The 14,116-nt window shown below is 48.9% G+C and overlaps 1 protein-coding gene across 4 annotated transcripts in view; it reads right to left on the reverse strand.

Annotated features, from left to right (window-relative positions):
- The window catches only part of TNS1 (tensin 1), a 2,137,091-nt gene that overhangs the window by 1,059,729 nt on the left and 1,063,246 nt on the right, over window positions 1-14,116 (reverse strand). For all 4 annotated transcript variants that reach the window (XM_069616815.1, XM_069616816.1, XM_069616817.1 and 1 more), the window contains exon 2: window positions 11,470-11,584. In XM_069616815.1, coding sequence (XP_069472916.1) covers window positions 11,470-11,584 — 115 coding nt within the window. The remainder of the gene's footprint in view (window positions 1-11,469; window positions 11,585-14,116) is intronic.

A 14,116-nucleotide genomic window follows, 5' to 3' on the forward strand; every position in this document is an offset into this window, starting at 1 on the left:
AAGAGAATGACCATCAACAGTCGGACCGCTCTCTCTCGAAACAAAATGTCAACATATATGTTACAAGCGGCATCATTTGTTTGTGCTATTTGATAATGTGGTGCTGCCACTGACACAAGTGGCCTCTGTTAACAGTAGTATATGGTCTACTGTGGATCTGCCACTCATACAAGATGCCTCTGTTACCAGTGTTATATGGTCTACTGTGGCTCTGCCACTGATTTAAGAGGCCTCTGTTACCAGTGGTATATGGTCTACTGTGGCTCTGACGCTCAAACAAGATGCCTCTGTTACCAGTGGTATATGGTCTACTGTGGCTCTGCCGCTCATCCAAGATGCCTCTGTTACCAGTGGTATATGGCCCACCATGGCTCTGTCGCTCATACAAGATGTCTCTGTTAACAGTGGTATATGGCCTACTGTGGCTCTACCGCTCATACAAGATGCCTCTGTTACCAGTGGTATATGGTCTACTGTGGCTCTGTCACTGATTTAAGATGCCTCTGTTAACAATGGTATATGGTCTACTGTGGCTCTGCCGCTCATAAATGATTCTTCTGTTACCAGTGGTATATGGTCTACTGTGGCTCTGCCGCTCAACCAAGATGCCTCTGTTACCAGTGGTATATGGTCTACTGTGGCTCTGCCACTTATAGATCGCTTGGGTGGAGGGTGGGGGCAACAATGGGACCTATCATCAAGCCCTTTAAAGAAATGTACAAGTATAGGCTACTGATGTTCCTTCACTGGTTCATGAAGACTGAATTCAAAATAGACAAACAAGAAAAACACATACACAACCTGGAAAGGACAACTATTTTGATCACTGAGTTTGTTTGTTTTGGTCCTGGATTTGTGTGTTTGTTTCCACTGACCTCTGGCATTTCGACTCCCCTTGGGACTGACTGCGAATGCCATTGGTTGGACTAGACGCTAGCTTTCTCTGTGCAAGAGGCTGCTACTGCTGTGCTCCCATGACCTAGAGCAGGATTCTGAAGCAGGGAGATTTAATTAGGATGCTTGACTAATGTGATTATTTGGAAACATTGCAATTGCACATTCTGCTGTTCGACCTCTTGGCCAGGCCCACCCTCCACAGAGGATACAGAAATGGGCACGTGGAAGAATCCATTGGCCAGGGGGTAGCCTCGGCACTACTTCTGCATTGGAAATGTGTTGCATTTTCTTTTGCTTGCATTTACTGTTATTATTTTTTGTGAAATGTTTCCTGTGAGCTATGTCCCTAAAGAAGCACACCTTTAAAGAGGACCTGCTTCGAAGGAAGAGCTGATATTATCCATCCGGTTCGCTTGACCTTGGATCCCAAGGCCACCAATACGGGTTAAGTGTGAGAGGGCGAATGCATTGGATGCAGTGGCAGAGGGCTCTGGTATTGCTATCAAATGGTGCAGGTCGCAGAGGAATCGGGCTCTGGTATCAGTGTTGCAGGGTCCCAGTAACTGATGCCGGCCCTCTCCCATTAATAGCAGAGGTGATATTCCACTGGTGATAGTGTCCTCTTGTGTCAGAGGTGGAGTCACAGTAGACCATATACCACTGGTAACAGAGGTCTCATGAAACAGTGGCAGAACCACAGTAGACCATATACCACTGACAACAGAGGTCTCATTTAAGAGTGGCAGAACCAAAGTAGACCATATGCCACTGGTAACATAGGGATCTTGTATCAGTGGCAGAGCCACAGAAGACCAAATAACACTGGTAACATAAGGATATTGTGCCTGTACAGAGGCACAGCAGACCATGTACAACTGGAAAAGGAGTCCTCTTGTGTCAGTGGCAGTACTACAGAACACCATATACCACTGGTAACAGTGGTCTCTTGTGTCAGTGGCAGAACCACAGTACACCATATACCACTAACAAAAGAAGTCTCACGTAACAGTGGCAGAACCACAGTAGACCATATACCACTGGTAACAGTGGTCTCTTGTGTCAGTGGCAGAACCACAGTACACCATATACCACTAACAACAGAAGTCTCATGTAACAGTGGCAGAACCACAGTAGACCATATACCACTGGTAACAGTGGTCTCTTGTGTCAGTGGCAGAACCACAGTACACCATATACCACTGACAACAGAGGTCTCACGTAACAGTGGCAGAACCAAAGTAGACCATATGCCACTGATGACAGCGGTCTCTTGCGTCAGTGGCAGAAGTACAGTAGACCATATACCACTGGTAACAGAGGCTTTTTGAATTAGTGGCAGGGCCACAATAAACCATATATCACTGACAACAGATGCCTATTGTGTCAGTTGTGAGGCACAGTAGACCAAGTACCACTGGCAAATAAGGCCTCTTGAATCAGTGACAGAGCCACATTACACCATATACCACTGAAAACAGAGGCTGATTGTGTCAGTGTCAGAGCCACAGTAATCAGTAAATCAGTGAATGACAGCAATTATATGATCCGATATGATTTGTCATTTATAATGGTCCTGTACACAAGTGTTCTTAGGCATGACAAGACAAGCGAGAGAAGACAGAGGTAGGACAAAAACAAACAATCTTACTAGGCCTTGTGTCATTCAGATGGTGCAAGTGCGATAACACAAAGTGCAGGGGCGAGGGAAAAGAAGGAAGTGCTAGGGAGAGGGACAGGGGAAGTGCAATCAGGGCAGATTTGCTCTGAGTAAGTGCAGCCAGGGTAGCACAGCGTTAGGTAAGTGTAAGGTTGCAGGGGACTGTAGGGTTGCAGCTAGTGTGTGGTAGGCCCGGAGGCAGTGCGGGGGTGATGGGTCATAGAGAAGCCTGGTACCCAGTGTGACTCTGAGGGTAGCCATGCCACCAGTCGGTGCAGCAGACAGGTAGGTCAGCAGGGGACAGAGAGAGAGACAACAGAGGCGAAAAGGAAGGTCTTGAGAGTTTCCAGAACTTCAGGTGGTCCAGCTCAAGTTTGAGAGGGTCAGGGGGGCACCTGCAGAAGAGGCCATTCCAGGGGGAGGCACCTGCAGAGGAAAGAGATCTACCCCCCATTCTCTGCCTGGAGAAGTGTCTGACCTACAGAGTTAGAGGTGGATGACCAAAGGGCTTGAGAAGGATGCTGTTTTGGAAGAGAGAGTTGGATGTAGTGCAGGCCATGGCCCCAGAAAGCCTTATGGACAATGCAGAGGGTCTTGAACTTGATCTTTGCAGCCACCGGGAACCATTGGAGAGATTTCAGGGCTGGAGAGAAACGGTCCCTACGCTTGAGGCCAAGGACAAGTCTTGCAGTCCTGTTCTGGATTAGTTGCAGAGGGCGGATAGCGGACGAAGGCAGATTGAGAAAGAGGCTGTTGCAGTGGTCCAGTCTAGAGAGAACCAGGGCTCTGTAGACAGTGAGCTTCAGGGGGAAAGTGAGAAAAGGAAGAATACTTCTGAGGAGGTGCAGCTGGAAGCGGGCCTTCTTGGCAAGGTCTGTGATGTGGGAGAGAAGGAGAGAGTGGAGTCAAAGATGGTACCAAGGTTTTCTGCCGCACAGGAAGGTGAAGGAATAGGGCCCATGGAGGGCAGGCAGAGTGCAAGAGGGAAAGTGGGAGCAGGGGTCCCAATGAGAAGGATCTCAGTCTTCCTGGCATTAAGGCAGAGATTGTTGGAGGTGCATCAATCCTGAATCACGGATGGACAGTCAGGAATGAACGAGAGAGGAGATGAAGCTGAGAGGAGCCTGAATGAGAGCTGAGTGCCATCTGCATAACATTGAAAGTTTGAGGAGAAGGTAGAGTTTAGAGTCCTGGGGAACACAACATGTTGAGAGAGAGGTGGTGGAGAGAAAGGACCCAAGTTGTACTTGTGAGGGTCGGTCCAGGAGGAAGGAGGACAACCACTCCAGCGCCTGATCCATATTACCCAGATTCTTACGGAGTCAGTTGATCAGGATGGTGTGATTGACCATGACATAAGCAGAGGAAAGGACAAGGAGGATAAGGACAGAAGGAAGGCTTGAATCGTGATTAGTGAGCAGATCTTCCAGGTATTCAGGGGTGCAGTTTCCGCGTCTCTGGCTGCTCTGTAGCCAGACTGATGGCCATGGAGACAACCAACAGATGCAGTGTGGAGAAAAACTGGGAGATGGCCAGCTTTTCCAGGAGTTTGCCCAGGAAAGGAGGGATAGAGATTGGTGTTAGTTTGCCGGACAGGTAGGATCGGCAGTAAGGTTTTTTAAGGAGGGGTGCACAAGGGAGTTCGTGAAGAGAGATAGGAAAGTTCCAGTGGCAACACAGTGATTGCAAAAGTCAGCCAAGGCTGAAGCAATGGTGTCAATGTGGTTCTTGATGGTTCTGGAGGAGGGGAGCACCTGTTTGGACAACACTTTCATAGATTGGACTTGTCTAGAAACATCATCAGGTATAGGCCCTCATTACAACACTGGCGGTAACCAATGGCGCTATTAGCACCATGGTTGCTGCCGGTGTTTTAACGTGTCCGCCAATGTTCAATGGGGAATTACCACCCCATTCCAAGGTTGGCGGGGTGGTAATTCCCCATTGAACATTGGCCCTTCCCCATTCCCATTTTTGCTGCATAGGGCTCAATGGGACTGGGGAAGGCGGTAATTACAGCACCGCAAATTGCGGTACCGTAATTACCTCGAAGGTCCCTTTGCGGGTCCCTACTTTAACGGCTGGTTCAGACCAGACGTTCAGGTCGGGTCCCGCAAAGGGACCTCGTAATTAGGCGCTAAGGGGTTAACGGCGCTGCAGCCTTTTACGGCGCTCTTAACCCCTTAGCGCCAGGGTCGTAATGACCCCCATAGTCAGAGAGAAAGAGGAGAAGGGAGGGGGAGAAGTAGAGGCAGCCAGAAGGGGGCACAGAAAGGGGGCCACAGAAAGGTAGAGGGAGAGAAAGAGGAGATAATGGACAGGATTTCTGAGTTTTAGTGGTCTGGTGAGAAGCCAGAGCTGTACATAGGGCCTGGGAGGGAACAGGAGAGGTGGAGACTTCAGAAGGATTGGCCAGTTCCTTGCAGATTTTAAAGAGTTTGGGCCTCATTACGACCCTGGCGGTACGGTGTGAACGGCGCCGTAAAAGGTGACGGCGCTGTTCACTCCGTACCGCCGCATTATGAGTTCCCCTCGGGAAAACCAGGCGTGCTTACCGGGTCCCGCGAGGGGAAGAGGGAGCAAACAACGGGCCATCTCGTAATGGCCCGTTGTTTGCTCCCTCTTCCATTCCCATTCAGCCCTATGGGGACTGAATGGGAATGGGGAAGGACCGTGTCCAGGTCCTTGGAGGGAGGAATTACCGGGCCTTCCCAACTCGGAATGGCCCGGTAAGTCCTCATTCCGAGGACCCGGACCCCGATGCGATTTCGGCGGCAGCCATGCTGCCAATAGCGGCATGGTTACCGCCGAACTCGTAATGAAGGCCTTTGTCTGTGTTGTTAGAGGCCGCAGAGACACAGGCTTTGATGTGGGCTCTCTTCTTGGACAGGACAGATAGCCTGCATTGCCTTTGGAGCAGGTGGCAGGCCAGTTTGTCAGAAGATCACCAGGAGGATCCAGGACCAGAGAGCAGGTAAGAACACACCAACATGTGTTACTCCCTCTGTCCCCACAGGCCATCCCCACCCCTCTGGTCCCCCTGTGCCCCCCTCTCACACGCTGCTGTTGCCTCTTTTGGTTGATTGTTCTTCTCTGCAGTCCCCCCACCCCCTTTCAGCCTACTTCTGCAGGAGTCTGTCCTTATACATTCTGGTTTCACCATCACCATCTTGTGGCCAATGCTGGGTTTGACTTTTATGGACTTCATTGATTCACGGTGCATCACCCTTTATCATGGTGGCCCTGAATCATGCTGTTCTCATCTTCATCTTGTATCCAGGCTTGCAACATTATGTGTTACTACTGACTTCTGCAATTGTATTCGCTCTCCCCTCTTGTTTCTCCGCTCTTTTTGACTGCTTACTCTCTGTTGTCTCCTCCTCTCCCTTTCTCCCTTTTCCTATCTCCTCCCCTTACTTTATTTTATGCATTTACTGTATCAGAATTGCCCCTGGACCTAGCATGATAGCAACCTCCCTCGTCTGTCTCCTCCACCTGCCCCTTACTTGTTTTTTTTCTCCCTCCAACCCCGCTCCAGCACTATCTGAAATGTCATCAGGCGTAGTACGATAGTCGGTTGTTTTGATCCTCCCCTGCCTTTCTGCACCTCTCTCCCTCACCTTTTGTTTTCTCCAGCTCTACCAGAAATGTCATCAGGCATAGTACAATAGTCCCCTGTCTGTTTCCATTTTGTTCACACTCTCCCCCTCCCTTCCTTATCTATGTCTTAGCTCTTGCACTATCTGAAATGTCATCAGGCCGAGTACCATAGTTAATTTCACATCCTTACTGTTCATGCCCTGTAAGAATGTCAATGTATTTTCCCTTGTTCCCTACCTTGCATTGTAGCGCTTTGAAACACATTTTGTATAGGCGCTATATAAATAAACGATCATATATCATAACATTACATGGAGGAAAGTGTCAAAACTCGTGATAGAGCTGGGTGTGAGCCATGTCTCGGTGAGAGTGAGGACATCCAGTTCAAATTCTTCGAGGAGGTGGCAGATGTCAGAGGAGTGTTTGACAGCAGAATGAGCGTTGTGATTAGTGACGTGGAGCAGGTTGCTACATTTGAATGACTTCCGTGGAGGGAAACAGGCTTGAGGTATGCCCTGCGGAAGTGGTAGAGGGGCCAACGAGTGGGCAGAGATGGTAGAAGGAGGTGGCAAAGTAGCCCGGGAAGAGGAGGCGGGTTCCAGAGAGACAGCAGAAGAAGGGGGTGGCGGAGGAGCCAGAGAGGGGCTAGAAAGAGTAGCAGGAGAAGGAAGCAAGTTGATAAGATGCGGGAGACGCCTATCGAAGAGGAGGAGATTGGGCTGAGGGCCCTGGACTAAGACAGAGCCATTGAGATAGATTAATGATGGTCTTGGAGGAGCTGAATGAGATGACCTCCCACCGCGTGCCACCATTAATGGGACAGGAGGAGAGAGGAGAGAGTACAGAGACCATGTGAGGGGTCTATAGGTCAGGAGAGGGTACGGCAAAGAGGATATCGGTGAGAGTCTGTCTGGAGGAAGCACTGATGGAGGTATCATCGATAGGGAAGCCTGGTTGGAGACCAGGATGTCCCCCTTAAGCTTCTTTCTTCCTGACTTGGTGAGAGGGATAGGCTAGGAGATAGAGTAGCAGTTAGAGAAGATTGTGGTGATGGAAAGCACCATAGAGGGTGCAAGATGGAAGTATGAGGACGGAGCATACGGGAGAGCAGGGTTGCACAGTCCCGCGCCGCACAGTACAGGATGCGCAGAGGGGTGTTGGGGAGGGGCAGACAAACGGTAGGGAACACACAGAAGTAGTGGACAGGAACAGTCAACTGTGCAGGGTACGCCCAGAGGGGAGGGGGGAGCCTTATGAGACACATTTGACAATACCTTAGTGAAAAGCAGACACAACTTTCCTAAGAGGAAAAGGCCACGTTTTTTAAGCACAGCTGCAACGCAAAACACCCAGATTCAACTTTCCCAAAAAGAGGGAACAAAGCCTAGCTTTTTAAACTCAGCAGCAATACAAAACACCCAGATTCAACTTTCCTAAAACGAGTGGAAAAGGTCATTCTCTAGTCATGTTACCACTCTCACATGTACTGCACAGTATGTTTGATTTAAATAATTGGCTTGCCAAACGTTCTTGATTGTTTTAAATAACATTAGAACTTGGCATGGGGGAACCAGCCAATCAGGTGGCTAGAAACATAGGCTGAAACTTACAATCTCAGCCCGTGTTCCAAGCCGCCTGCTGGCTGGCTCCCATCGCTGCCATCTTCCCCTCACCCCTCACCCCTCACTTGTTTATTGCGGCAGTGCAGGCCACTGCACAGCTTAACAGATTCTCCATCTGCTATGGAATGGCCTTCCCTTTTCATGGCAGCCATCTTAGCAAAGTATTTACAGTCATTGAATCACAGGCATCCATTTCAATGACTGAAAACGCGTTTTTTTTAGCAACCCGGGAGTCCGCTTTGGTAGCACGGGGTGCTAATGGCATTAAGCCCCTGTTCAAGTGCTTTGCTCGGGCCGTTAACTTGAGCTGACGGGCCGTTACCCCTGGTTCCAGCCCTTGGAGCAGGGGCTTAACCCCACATAGCTTCCCTTCAAAAATCATTTCATTTGCTCACTTAAAAGATTCCATCCATTCACGTGCCATGTTTCGGGACTAAGCTTGCCCCTTTCTCAAGTGATGGAATCCCATCACAGAATTTCGTGAATCCTAAATTTCCATTGGAGGACAACTCGTGGAACGCCAGCAGGTCTACAAAGATGCCATCTTCGTAGGCATGTCTGAGTTTACACGAGTTTAGCGCCTAAGCATGTCATGCCGAATGGATTGACTCCTGGAAAAAAGCATATGCAAGGATTCTTACATGCAACATTAAGAGTGTTTGAACATTCTCTGATTTGCACTGGCTAGTCTGTACAGTGTATACGCATGCGGTAAAGTAGTCTGTGAACATATTGTGGTCATTACATGATCTGCTTAAATGTGCCATTTCCACATCATTACAGGCAGCAAAGGTGCAAACCAGAGATGCAGGGAAAAGCGTATGATGCTGATAGTTATTTCCAATGTAATCAGTGGCAAGAAGTGAAGGCACGAGTGGCAGGACGCACTGGGAAGAGTGGCAGGGAGCACTGGGATGAGTGGCAGGGAGCACTGGGATGAGTGGCAGGAAGCACTGGGATGAGTGGCAGGAAGCACTGGGATGAGTGGCAGGGAGCACTGGGATGAGTGACAGGAAGCACTGGGATGAGTGGCAGGGAGCACTGGGATGAGTGGCAGGAAGCTCTGGGATGAGTGGCAGGAAGCTCTGGCATAAGCGAGAGGAAGCTCTGGTATGTATGGCAGGAAACTCTTGTATGAGCGCAGGAAGTGCTGATGTGACAGGCAGGAAGTGCTTGTGTGAGTGTCAGGAAGCTCTGGGATGAGTGGCAGGAAGCACTGGGATGAGTGGCAGGAAGCACTGGGATGAGTGGCAGGAAGCTCTGGCATAAGCGAGAGGAAGCTCTGGTATGTATGGCAGGAAACTCTTTTATGAGCGCAGGAAGTGCTTGTGTGAGTGTCAGGAAGCTCTGGGATGAGTGGCAGGAAGCACTGGGATGAGTGGCAGGACGCACTGGGATGAGTTGCGGGAAGCACTGTTATGAGTGGCAGGAAGCGCTGGCATTAGTGTCAGGAAACACTGGCATAAGTGGCAGTATACATTGGTATTAGTGTCAGGAAGTGATGGAATAAGTGGATGGATGCATTGGTATCAGTGACAGGATGTGTTGGCATCAGTGGCAGGATGCCCTGGCATCAGTTGCATGGAACTCTAGCCGTAGGCTCTGAAACATCCCTTAAAGGTTCGTTGTACTTCTTGCTGGACGCAGCTGACTCAGAAAATCAGCAAAACCCAAACTTCGTATCCAGAAGGTGGGCTTTCACCCCACAGACCTGCCCTGCCACGCCTTAATAGAAAGTCCCGCCTTGTAACAGGACAGCCCTCTGCAAATACTCGTACACTTTTTTAAAGGGTAGCTTACCTTCCCTAGACCCAAAGGCTATGCACCAGCGTGGCCTCTGCGAGTCTCCACACTTTACATGTTCTGGGTTGTATTCCTTCTTCCGCTGCTTAAGGGTCTCTTCGATGCTGTGAGAAATCTCATTGTTTTGTGGCAATCGCTGGTGAATGTACGTTTGTGCAATGAGGCACACCTAGACAAGTGTCTTGGAAAACGACTAAAATGATCGATTGGTGGGTGTTACACAACCCTTAAATTAATACATATTCCCAACTGTGAACGCTGGTTGTGCTCCATCCATGACACCCAGAAAAAGAACAGAAACAACCCACAGAAAGACTGTCCTGCCAAGGCGTGGGTGGAGCTGAAGGGACCCCCAGGAGTAGGACAGGAAGAGAGATCCACCAATGGCATAAAGAAAGAAGTACAGAAATATAAGAAACGTTGAAAAAACGACAAAGAAAAGAGAGAAGGTTAGCAACAGAAAGAAACGAAGATGCAAGGGAGGAGGCCAAAAAGACAAGGGGGGAAAGGACATGGTGAGAGACAGAATAAGTGAACGGATGGATGAAAGAACATATAAGGTGAGCAAGCCTAGGAAAGAGAAGAGAATGAGAAAGCGGGAGGGTGATGGACATGAAAAACAGAAAGGAAAGAGTGAAGCAAGACTGGCAGAGGTACAAAAGCGATAAGAACACAAAAGGAAAGCAAGGAAAGGTAGACACCAGGCAAAGAATTAGATCTTGGGGGCGCAAGGTAGCAGAATTTGGGTGAAAATGGAGGTGACGGTGGCGATCCGGCAAGAGATGGGCAGAGGGGTAAGTACAAAACATAACAAAGGCGGTCTTTTCGGCAACAAACAGAGACGAGCAGTACAACCAGCATGGGTAGAAAAATACATTACCCAGAACGTGCACCCGGAAGGGTACAGGGCCAATCAGGAAGCTCAGAACATGGGCTGCGTTCACTTATACAAGCCTGTGTTCTTAGCAGCCTGGGTGCTTCAGGCCCCTACCTCTCAATGCTATTCCTGCCACACCACTCAGACCCTTCCTACAGCAACACCAATGTAAAGATACTATGGGGTTTTGTTTATGCATAAAACAAACCAAAAAAAGCCCCCCTTTCCTCTAAGTGAAATAGGATTTCCTTTCTCTTGTCCGTTTTCTGTGTCGTTTACAATTCTGTAACACACATCAAAACGGACTTCCCCAGCAAGCGGAGCATTGCAGAGATGGTATCGGCGAGATCTCTTTACTTTTTTGGGGGAAACAAAAGCTGCAAGCACCCACATCTTGATGTCGTAGGTGCCAATGGAATTAGTAACTGGGACGGTGGGCCAACCCTGCAGGCAGTGCCACCACCACTCATAGTACTGGGCCCTTGTTTTACTAAAGCCCTTAACTTAGGTAGAGGGCCACTAATGTCAGAAGCTGCCCACATTCCTGTTTAATAACTCTTCAACAGTAGATGGTTATGCTGCAGAAAAATCCAGGAGTGTGCCTTTCACTCAGACAATACATGAAAACAGGTGCATATGTGTGATATTGGTGTCTACGTTGTTGCCTGCTTAATACTTTTAAATACAAGTCAATAAACATAAGGTAACATTAAAGGATTGAATCATGTAGTGGGGTGGGGGTTGCAGTGTGGGGTTTCTAGTATGGGTGTAACACATAAGGGCTGTTGTTGTAGTGCCCTCCTCGGGGCGCCACGTTGGCCAGAGACTGATATGATAGCTTACTTATAAGGCGCTTAATACCTAGAGGTTTCTAAGCGCGGACCCAGGGATCGAACCTGTGTTGCTCCATGTCAGGCGAGCACGTTGCCCCTGAGCTATCCTCCCGAGACATCATTCTGGTGAAAGGCGCTATACCAAATGACAAAATGGATGAGTTCATCCCTCAGACCCACCTTTGCAGATGGTCCCCTCTCGACAGATGGCTTGTTTGCAGACGCTGCACGACTTGATTTTCTTGAAGACTTTCACCTTAAAGGCGTGCGCTTTCGGCGCCTCCAGATCTTCCGGCTGTGAAGCGGGGGGAAAGCAGAAAAGAGGGGTTAGAGGTGTGAGTGGGCGACGTCGAGCAAAGCAAAGATGGTGCACAGTTACGGTGACCCCCACTCTGTCAATTGGCACCGTCTCATGTGAGCGGGAGAGTGCAGCGGGGCAAAGGAGTGAGGTTAGAGCAAGCTCACAATGGATCCTGCTGCATGCGCCAAGATTTCTTTTTTAAATACTCCTGGCCTGGCATAGATCTGTTTGCATTGATTCCGATGAGGTGCTGCACACGTGTGTGTGTTAATTTGCAGTTTATTCAGGACATCACAGTTCAAGGGGGGACACAGATGCTCGACAATGAAAGGGTGCGCTCAAGCCCATCTTGTGTCCATCACGCAACCACACACTGACTCATTCGAGCACCACAACAACACTCTACCGGAAATCGCCCTCTGCATAACTAATTGGCGTTATGGCTGTGTTACGCTCCAATTGTTTCTGATCATCGTGTGTGTGTATGTGTGTGCACATGTGTATTCAGAAATGTGCATTTTATTGGGATAGGCAGTTTAGCCAGTTCACCGACGCATCCCCTCTGCAAGGGTGCACTCAACCACATATTCTGTCAATCACGCCACCGTTTGCTAACTCTAGTACCACAAGATCACTCCACTGGAAACTGTCCAGGATCACAGGCGGGTTTCTCTCCAATTGTTTCTGATAATCATTTGCTCGATCCACTATATACAAACTCCATTTCATCCCCCTTCTACATTTGTTCTGTGTGTATATTACAGCCTACTCCCACTTCTCTTATCCTTTCACCCCTTTTCCTTTCCACCACAGGCTGGCCAGCTCACTCAATGCAGGCCCAATATGTCCCTAGCATGACAAGCCATGGTGCTGCGATGGTAAACATGTTTAACATACTATAACCAGTGGTGGAAATGGAAAAAATGTGGAGGGGGAGCCTATGGACCTGGGTGTGGGTGGAGTTTGGAGGAGGGGCAGAGCTGCCAGTTGAACTCCGATTAATGGAAATGTTCAAAATAATATTTAAAAATGGCGCAATTTCTTTAATTGGTTGAAAAGTACACGAACCATAGCAAGTGTACCTTACTAGCGTTTGTGTACCTTTCAAGCCATCACAGCATGCACACTCTGTGTCAAAATGTATTTTGACAGCCCAAACTACAAAGACCAGAATTCATTTGGGAAAGGCAATTATAACGAGCCCGCGAAAATTGGGGGCTCGGTGATCATTGCGTTTTCCAAATGGATTCTGCGTTCTCTTCAGTCACAGGGTCTTTGACCCTCGGCGAACCCGGGGGCTCCCCTCAGTGATGTAATCTGCTCAGTGGGAGCACACTGTGCGCACGCACAGAGCAAATTAGGTCCCCGAGACGAGCCACCAGGTTCGCAGAGACTCTGGCTTGGCTGAGGGCTCATGCTACCTGTGACATAGGTAAGGGGGCGGAGCCAGAAGAGTGATCATGGTGCCAATGTGCTATTTACGGCTCTGCCCCCACTCCATAACTTAGCGCGGCAACGTTTCGTTTTTTTGTTTTTTCTTCTTCTTTCAAATGCGATTTTTGGTGGAGGCTGGCCGGATGCCGAGATCCAGCTACACATCTGATGCCGGACCTTGGATCAGCACTGAATATAACATAACAAGGCATTCATGGAACTGTGCAAAGTGTGTTTTTGCAGTGCAAAATCGGTGCAAGTGGTCATTTCTGCAGTACAAAATGATTCCAGGTTGCAGTTTGTTGTATCACACTGCCACCTAGTGGCCATTTAATCACGCATGGTAACGTACTGGCGAGCCGGTAGATAGGGGAGACTTCTTGATCCCATTCACATCTGAGCTCTCAGTGTTATGGTCATGGGGTCATGGAACTGACATGAATTGTGTGTTTCGCAGGCCACTTGCATTAATATGAGCACACAACGCCTGCACGTGCTTGGCTGGTTTCACACACATCTGGCAGTATTGCACGTGCTCATGCTGCTGTGGTCTGTAATGCCTAAGGGGACCCGATTTAAAAATTAAAAAAAAAAAAAAACGGGATAGTGCAACTAACATAAAGGTAGGACTAACTCTTGAAAGTCACTGTCAAGGCTCTACACTGCAGTATCGTTTGGAGGACTAGAAGGTATAAGTGTTACTTGTGGAATAAACACATATTATAATGAATGTATCACAAACTACCACTATCTGAATTCGTAAAATGATGCATTTCATCTATGCGAGATTGTGCATTCCTGCCTGCCAGCTATCAAGACCTACCACCAAACACCGGCACCACTGTCGTTTCCAATGGAAACATAGTCTTGAGAAAGGGGGACAGATCACCCATTTCCAGGACAATCCCGGCAGATCTGTGACGTCTGACCACCCTAGTCATGCACCCTTTAACCTCGTCAGAGGTGAGACCCTTATCACATGACCAATCGCAGATCCAGACAGAACAGGTCTCTTAGTTTTCGAAGCTGGCAAATACTTCCCCAGCGCCAAGAATATCCTGAATCCAGTGCCTAGTGTTGCTTCACGAGCAG

This window comes from Ambystoma mexicanum, chromosome 9 (genome assembly GCF_040938575.1).
Source record: "Ambystoma mexicanum isolate Mex_15411 chromosome 9, UKY_AmexF1_1, whole genome shotgun sequence".
Taxonomy (NCBI): Eukaryota; Metazoa; Chordata; class Amphibia; order Caudata; family Ambystomatidae; genus Ambystoma; species Ambystoma mexicanum.